At 42.5% G+C, this 9,130-nt stretch overlaps 1 protein-coding gene across 1 annotated transcript; it reads right to left on the bottom strand.

The window, feature by feature from the left end:
- Positions 1-1,053: 1,053 nt before the first annotated feature.
- LOC116887878 (R3H domain-containing protein 2-like) lies at positions 1,054-4,287 on the bottom strand. Its single transcript, XM_032889365.1, is given in 5 exon segments — positions 1,054-2,634; positions 2,637-2,665; positions 2,668-2,806; positions 2,849-4,063; positions 4,066-4,287. Coding segments are annotated over 5 exon segments (3,018 nt in total). The 5' UTR covers positions 4,120-4,287.
- Positions 4,288-9,130: the final 4,843 nt, after the last annotated feature.

The following is a 9,130-nucleotide window of genomic DNA, read 5'->3' as shown; positions in this document are numbered from 1 at the left end:
AATCTATCTGCCTTATGCCTTCTTATACTAAAACACATAGTTACAGTAATAAAGAGTTTTCTTTTGAAAATTGTCAATAAAAGATCTGTGTAAGAAATAGGTTTTATTTACTGTTTTATTGATTTTTTTAGAGAACATGTAAGAGGTTAAATACAAGGCTTTATGATATAGGAAAGAATTGATGATTGTGTTTTGAAGAAAGTCTTAACTTTTAGAATCATTTTGGTAAAACTTTATTTTTTACTTCCGTTGACTTCATTTGGAATCTTTTTTTCATTTGAAATCTTATAATTAAGAAAAATGATTATAAAGAAAAACATACATTATTTGGAATACTTTACTTTTAACAAATTGTACAATAGAAAATATGGTTTAGAAATGTGAAAGAAATAATATCTGCAGTTAATGAGATGACAAAAGCATTTTTTCAGGTTTTTGCTTTTTTTATATTTATAAACAAAACCAACCTCCCCCCAAGTAACTCCCCAAACAAACAAAAAACCAGATTAAATAAAATTTACAGTGAACCCAGCAACAAACATCTGTATGTGCAATTAAATACTGTGTCTGTTACTGTGGTAGCACAAACCTCAAACAAACAATATACAAGTGTTCTGGGGTTGGATCAGGGTCAGGGGAGTCCAAGTTTTAACTCTGTGGGGTTTGGGGAGACAAGGTGGGGAATTGAGCGAATGGGGGAAATCAATTTATTTTCTTAATTATGTCCATATAAATATATTCATGAAGACCAAAAGGGAAGGGCAGTTGGGCTGGTGATGAAGTGGGAGAAGGGGAGGCAGAGCCCTCTCAGCTCTCTCAGCCAAAAATATGAAACAAATTTAATTTCATGGTGGGAGAAGAGATTAAAAAAAAATGATAGAAGATGGGAAGGAGGGGGAGACAGAAGGGACCAATCAGGGAAAAGGGGGACCCATGGCAAGGGAGTCCCATGTCAAGGTCCTGTGCCGGTGTGAGAATCTGTCTGCTTCTCTCTTCAGCCATAATGTGGTAAGCTCTGGCCCAATCCGCCCGGCTCCCTGTGGCCCTTGCTCCCTACTGTGCCAGCCCTCCCGCCTCCAGCTGTTGAGAGCTAGCTCATCCCAGGATCCTCAGGTCGTAGTTCTTTTTAGCTACTCGAAGTTTGAAGCGACTCACAGAGTTGTTGAGGCGAAGGGAGGCATTGTGGGCAGCCAGGGGACTGGGGAACCCAGCCACTATAGTGTACAAGGCAGCGAGGTCCATGGCGCCATTCTCAACAGTCCCACTGTTGTCCCCCCCACCTGCAGGCAGCCCCTGAGCATCCTTAAGCCACTGGATCTTGGCACCAGACATGGCAAGCTGTGTGAAGAGTTTGTCTGCCTCTGTGCGGGTGATTCCTTCCGGGAGATCAGTCACCTCCAGCACCCTTCCCAGCACAACATCCGCTGTCCCCAGGTCAGTGGAGGCAGACTTGAGTGCTTGTCTCTTGCCTCGGTTTCCATGCTTCAATCCACTCTGTCCCTGGTGCACCGTATATGTTGACTGGCCATGGAGCAAGGGAGGGCAGATGGACAGATTGTATTGTAATGGCTGACCCAACAGGGAATAGCGCCCGTCACCCTGTGCGGGACCTCCAGGCCAGGGGAATGGTGTGAGGACAGGCAGGGGACTGAGTCCGGTGCAGACACTGCTGAGGCTCGTGACAGGAGAGGGTGCTGGAGACTGGGTAGGAGATGTGACAGGGCTGCTGCCCATTTGTGCGTTGGTCTGGGGGTCACCATCAGGACTGTATAGGTCTCCAGGCTTCTGACCATGCTGGTCCACACTGTAGTATTTGCAGTGACCCCACTGGACCATGGATGGATTCTGGGGGGCCTGGGGTCCATTAGGGACATTCAGTTGCATGACCACCACACCTGGTCCAGAAGGTGACACTCCTGAGTACTGCTGTGGTATCTGTGGTGGGCTGCAGGGAGCGGGAGACTGAGGCATCTGGTACTGCTCAGAGCCAGGAGGTTGCAGAAACCCCACAGAAGGGCTCGTACCATTCTGCTGAGCTGGTGGGATCACACTGTAGTACACAGGCACACCTCCTGCTGGAAGGCCTCCCTGAACAGACTGGCTGGCAGGGACCAGCATGGGCTGCTGGAAAGGCGGCTGGACCACATTTTGTGATTCACTGCCCACTGGGACTTGGTAAGAAGGCAGTGGAGTGTATTGAACCACCAGGCCCTGCATCTGGCCTCCCATGCTGTTGCTCCTCTGGTTGCTGAGTAGGCCCTGGTTCTGAGGCTGCTGGACTCCAAGCATGCCTTGGTAAGCCGTCTGCTGCTGGCTAGACATCATGGGCTGTAAGCCAGGCTGCTGGGATGCTTGAGGCAGCTGTTGACCACGCTGGGGGCTATAGGCCACCGGGTGAGACAGAGGTCGATATTGCTGGTTGGAATTAGGATACTGTCCAGGAGGATAGTAAGAAACCTGGATCTGCTGAGGGGGCTGCATGTAGCCTTGGGGTGGCAGGACTTGCTGGGTGGGTGGTGCATGGCTAGAAGTGGAATAGTTGGAAGTAGGAAGGGGCTGTCCTGCAGAGGCCATGATGAAACTAGCTTGCTGAGGATGCTGGGAGATAAGTGGGGACTGGAACAAGGCTGAGGCCAAGGGTCAGCTGCTTCAGTGGAACCGGCTAAAGGCTCATTTGTCCAAAGGGATTACTGAGGTCTTCTGCCTGTGAAATCATGTGATTATTCAAGGGTGGCTGTTGTTGAGGAGCGGGTGGGAGGGCAGGTTGCTGCTGCTGCTGCTGCTGCTGCTGCTGCTGCTGCTGCTGCTGCTGCTGCTGCTGCTGCTGCTGCTGCTGCTGCTGCTGGACAGTACAAGGAAGAAGGCCCCGGACAGACTGGGGTGAGGTGACCTGGTTGCACACTTCTGGGGCACCTAGTGCCATGCCTGGCCTGGAGAGCCTGCCTGCACTGCCACCTTTACTGCTGCCGATGTTGTCACTTCGGGTGAGGATGGAGATACCACTGAAGCTGCTGGCTTTGGTGACAGGCGGTCGCATACTACGGACAGAGCCATCTGAGTCTGTGCTGCTTCAAGGCCGTGGCTCTAGGGATTTGAGTTCGCTGTCTGTGCTGCTCTGTCGGCTGCTTGAGGTACGGCTCAGCCCTTCACGGTTTCCCCTCATGTCATTTAGATATCCATTCTGGCCAGCCTCTCGGGCAAATATTCTCTCTCGGACCCTTTGATATTCCTCCTCTCTCTCTTCTATTGACTCGCTCCTCCTTCCATCCTGCAATGGCACTCTCATCTGGTTGTCATCTCGGTCCATACTGGCATCATCTCTCTTGAGAATGAATCTCTGTTGAAATTCTGTTTTCTTCTCTTCTTTTTTTTTTTTCTTCTCATCTTTTATATGTTCTGAGAACCTCTGTTCAGGGATTCTCGTGCTGCTGGTTTTGTTGATGATGACAGCTTTCCCTGTTTGGTCAACATTATGGTCCATCCCAAAATAGGCAGCTACCCGGTGTAATAGCATCCGGTGATATGAGGTCATCTGAGGGAACTTCTTGAACTGGTTATTGTTGTCACTGATGAAGTCCAGAATCTCTTGCTCTAACTTTAGCAGCATCATTCTGTCCCTTGGGTTCTTTTTCAGTGTATTTACAAGAAATTCATGTAGATCTATTCCAGTGGAGTCAGTATATTCTTGGCTGGAGTCTCTGGATAGCATCTTCCTTGGGACCTTTTCTTTGCTTTTGTCCTTGTCGTCTTTTTCAGAGACATCTTTTGTGGACTTTTCTTCCTCCTTATCAGAGGGGCAGCTGATGTGCAGTTGAATTATATCCTGGGTGTCTAGTGGCCCATCGACAAATGGAGTGGAGCATTCCTCACATACTGCCAGACTTCGAACCAACTTGAGCTTGGAATTAGACCTGGCTCTTTTCCTGGCATGGCCATGACTGGATGTCCGTCTCTGTGTCTCCTGACGCAGACCATTCTCTTCACCCTCCTTCTCAACTTCTTCTTTACTTGGAGTTTTGGATATAAATTTATTTTTGTTTACAGATTCTTCCACCTGTTTTTTTTTTCTTATTCTTTCATTATTTCCAGAGTCTCCTGAGTAGTGTTACTGTTAGACATGTTCTGCAGCAGGGTATAGCAGCTTCTATGGATTTCTGAATAAATGCTCAGTCTCCATGAGTCCAGTGCTGGTATGGCATCTCTCTTAGGAAACAAGTTTAACCTGCTTTCTAGCACAGATACACTGCTGGCTCCTCCATCCAGGTGGACTATTAGGAACTGTATCAGGTATACTGCTGAGAGACAGGGGTCGCCTTTGTGCATTCACCTCACGGGGCCAGCGCAGGGAGGGGTGCCTGGTGTCCGCCCGCCGCCCGGGCCCACGGCCGCTCGGCTGCGGCTCGGCCCCGACGGCCGGCGGCGGCGGCGCGCTTCTGGGGGCGGGCTCTCCTCGGAGGGGGTCTCCCCGGGCCCGGGGCGGGGAGGCAGGGGAGCGGGGCGGGGGAGGGGAAGGGGGCTCGGGAAGGAGGGGGAGAGGGGGAGAGAAGGGGCCCAAACCCGGAGAGGGAGAAAAGGGGGGAGGGGGAGAAGCAGAAGGGGAAGAAAGGCCCGGAGTCCGCCCCCCCGACAAAAAGCATTTTTCAGACAGCTTTTAGTCTTCTCCCTTTTTCATTCTGATCAAAATTACATGGTAAATTAATGTGTGTGTGTGTGTGTGTGTGTGTGTGTGTGTGTGTGTGTGTGTGTGTGTGTGTTTCTGTCTATGTGTGTCTGTGTGTGTATTGGAATTCTTAACTCCATATTATGGTATGAAAGACTGGCATGAATGCTTTCATCTAACATAACTTGGAAGTCTCACTGTCTTAAAACCAGCTCAGAAAGAATCTGAATGACCCAAAATTCTGGCCTTAATGATATGACTACATTAAATCTTTAAGAGTATTAGAATAAATAATACTTAAACATTCAAGAACATGTCAAACATCAAGGCATTTCAGTTATGATTTGTGGATGGAGGTAGGAATCTATGAGGGAAGGTTATTGAACACATTTTATTTCTTGCTCTAAGCTTCTGGAGAACTGGAAGCAGATATTGAAATAACTTCTATGAGTGAATTATATATCTTAAAACACAAGATATTAAGTTCTTATTTTGAGCATGTAAACTGAGATCCCTGGACACTTTAGTAATTTTTCAATCCTGAATTATTAGGCAGGCAAATAGAAAGTATTTGCAAAGCACCTCTTCCTTTATATAGTTCTCAGGGGCAACTCTGTTTTATCTCTTTCCATGGAAAAGAAGGAACCATAAGTTTTCTAGGTAACAAAGAAAAATGAAATCAAATTAAATAAAAGTCATCCATTATAATATATCTCAAAGAGGAACAGGAATTACCTGCAAAATTCCTTATGAGGTAGCTATTAGGAAAGTTTGAGAGACTGCAAAAGATTTTGAGGGTTGTCCTATACTCCACTTTATGACTTAAACTCATTTTCATGTATGAATTTGGATTTCATAATGCCCAGGCCTTGTATGGCCTCAAGGACCGATGGAGACAGCAAGATGTTGAAGAAAAGACAGTCATATGGACCCACAGAAAAATGGAGATTGAATAGACTTGGATCACTGATACAGAAACTAGTATTCCAGAAGCTCACCAAGTTTATTCGAGATAAAGAACAAGATGAGGTTACTACATACAAATAAAGAATGAAGCAGAGTTTATGATACATAGCTGTATCAAAGCAACAGGTTTAAGTAGTATCAGCAGGAACCGTCTGCATAGCAGTGCAGTCTTTGGTGCATAAATATCTGGTAGGAGAAAGCTATGGCAGACAATTCCCACACATAATGTAAATACCTACATTCAGTAATCAAGGAAGGCTTTGTCATCTTCCAGGTCGTGAGGCTACAAGGTCCTTGACAGGGCACATACTCACTCAGGACTTCACTCACAGCCTTTTCTGCTCCCCACTCACAGCATTTGCTTTATATAAAGAAGAAAATTAGATGATTAGATTTCTCTGTTAGAAATAGCACTTGACTGAAGAGAAGAAAAATGAGGTGATAGGAATACCTTATGAGCCATTTCAGTACCTGTGAGGATCTACTTTCTGGAAGCACTAGAGACTCTCTGTGGTTCTTTTCTCATTTCATTCAAAGGGTAAGTCCCAAGGCCATGGTGTTAATGTCTCTGGAGGTAGCCCTGAGAAAATGCATTAAAGACTCTTTGACCAGGTCACTCTGGAGATCAGCTCTCTGTATAGATTGAACCCAAGATAACTTCTTCCTTTAACTACATGAAAATAAACCCTGTGGTTTACTCACATTATTCCCTCTGTCACTATTCCTATGCCCCTGGACTAACTCCTATGTAAATACTAATACATACATTTTTATTGGATGTTTTATTTACATTTCAAATGTTATTCCCTTTCCTGGTTTCCTGTCCATAAGCACCCTATCCCATTCCCCACCTCCTTCATCTATGAGGGTGTTAACCAACCACCCCCTCTTCCCTCCCTGACATTCTCTCCCCACATTTTAATAGTAAAAAGTCTAAAAAAGATATTTGAAAGTAGTATTGGTTTTAAGGAACAAAGTATAGAAATGGATGTAGAAATGAGATGGGTAATTACTAATTAGACAGTAACCAGAGCCATATTGAAATTAGTAAGTACTGATAAGACAAATTGGTTTAGCTTTGTAATACAAATATGAGTAAGTAGAGATTTGGGAAGCTAAGAAGTATTGAGTATGTAATTTATTGAGCAATAACTCTAGTATGTCCACTTGAAGTGTCTCAAAAATGAGAATTACACATCTCCTGAAAGAGGTTGGCCACTGTAAAGTTCCACCCATGTTATATATATATATATATATATATATATATATATATATATATATATATATATTTCCCTTTACTGTAACAATGTAAAATTGGAAGATATTATAGACTGAAGTAATTATACTATCCCTACAGCTTTGCTGGTTGAAGCCCACATGGCCGCTGTCTTGGGCTAATTTCAAATGCTGCCTATGTCTTCCTTCATCAGTTTCCTGGCATCTTTACATTTGTAGCTTTGGCTTCACTCTCATAGCCCCAAGCATTTATTTTTTTGTCAGTAGTTATTTTCAAGTATTCCTTTTGGCTTTCCTTTGACATCTCATTTGATAGCTTCATGACTTCCAAACCTTAGCATTTTACATGATAAAAGCATGTGGATGATGACTTTCTCCAGCATGAGAGCCCTTCTTACATAGGTGGTCTTGGACAAGCAAGGTGCTTCAAAAAGAATTCGTTGAAACTGATGTTTACTTCTATGAGTCTGCCAAATCCTGAGATTCATCCAACTTTCCTATTACTTCTAAGCACAGTCCGGTGTTATATGATGTCTTTAAATCTGCTCCTTTTCTCAACAAAATGGAAAAATACTTCAAAACCTGGTGAAATTCTTACTAGTATTTTAATAGTTTTACCCACATCAAGTCTTAATGTTGTGCTGCTTCGGCATTTGTCCTATCAGATAATATAGTCTGTCACATTATTTTGTTTTGTTTACTTTTTCAAGACACGGTTCCTTTGTGTAGCCTTGTCTGTGCTGGAACTCACTGGCCTTGAACTTACAGAGAACTATTTGCTTCTCTGTCCCTTTAGTTACTGATATTAAACCGTGTACCATCACCTCAAAGATAATCTATCACTTTTAATCTAGGGCAAGACACACCAGTTCTCCTCTACCTTACCCTCTCCCTCTCCCTCCCTCCTTCTTCATGTCTCCCCACCTCTCTCTCTCTCTTTTACTGTCTGTCTGTGTCTCTCTCTCTCTCTCTCTCTCTCTCTCTCTCCTCTCTCTGTGTGTGTGTGTGTGTGTGTATGTGTGTGTGTGTGTGTGTGTGTGTGTGTGTGTGTGTTGTATGTGTGTTTGTGTTGTGTTTGGGGTAACCAAGTATTTTGAACAGAAAGATTATTTTCTGTGCATTATATTCCGTTACTTTACTTGTAGTAGGCAAGAATGGCACAACATTTTATTGTGTTTAAGATTTGTATTAACATCCTTTTAACTGCAACTAACTAAATGAATGTTAACATTTACACTGCCTTCAAGAAAATAGTTAAAATGGGGAGATATTTTATTCAGAATGGCTGTAGATTTCATAATACAAACCCATGAGAATATTGTTAAATAATTATTAAAGGTAATGAAAGGGTAACCTGGTACCGTACTTTATTTGTCAAATTTATTAAAGTACCTGTTGAATTCTAAGTTACATGAAGGCATCAATACCTGTAAGGAATATTTAGGTTTTATTTTTATTGTGAATATAGGTATATAAAATACATTAGTATATATTTCTACACTTTTCAAAGGAAAAATAGATGGTTGAAAGAAAGCAATTTCAATATTAGTTTTATACCGAAACCTCAGGTGTATTTACCACATTTCAAACAGATTTTAGTATGAATATACAACTACATATATATATTACTATGAAGTCAAGATATAAAATAAAATGTTTTGATTTTATAATTTAGAAAATTGGCATAATGGATAATGATTACAGTCAATTTATCATTTTAGTTTAATAATTTATCTTTTTTCAGTTATACTTTTGATGAACAGTCTCAACAAAAGAAAATTCATATAGACTCTATTTTTCAAATGGTATACCTCTTCTATTTTTTTCTGTAATTTTTGTGTATGTTTAATTCAGAAGCTAAAATACTAAGCTCTCATTACATGTACACACACATACACAAACTTACATGAACATACATACAGCCACAAAGAACACATGAGCATGCTTTTTAGTTAGTCTAGCTTACTGCTATCTGTGTATAGGTTTTTTAACCAATAAGAGAATTAGTAATTGGAAAGGTCTATCAAATATTATCAGGTACTATTTCACAATTTCAATTTTCTCTGTACAAAGAGCAAGCATGTGTTACAGCATGTATGACTAGTTCAGGAGACAAGGTTTTTGTTTATTTCTTTTGATATGATATATGTTATATGACATTTCACATACATTTGATATAAACTGTATTGTGAGCCATGTTTAAATATATTATATCTCTTTCCTAGGTTTTCCATCTCCAGAGTTGTCTCCCTTTGTATTTTCTTTATT

The sequence above is a fragment of the Rattus rattus genome, chromosome X (assembly GCF_011064425.1).
Source record: "Rattus rattus isolate New Zealand chromosome X, Rrattus_CSIRO_v1, whole genome shotgun sequence".
Lineage (NCBI taxonomy): Eukaryota > Metazoa > Chordata > Mammalia > Rodentia > Muridae > Rattus > Rattus rattus.
The sequence above is the reverse complement of the archived record's forward strand: the minus strand, read 5'-3'. Positions and strand labels throughout refer to the sequence as shown.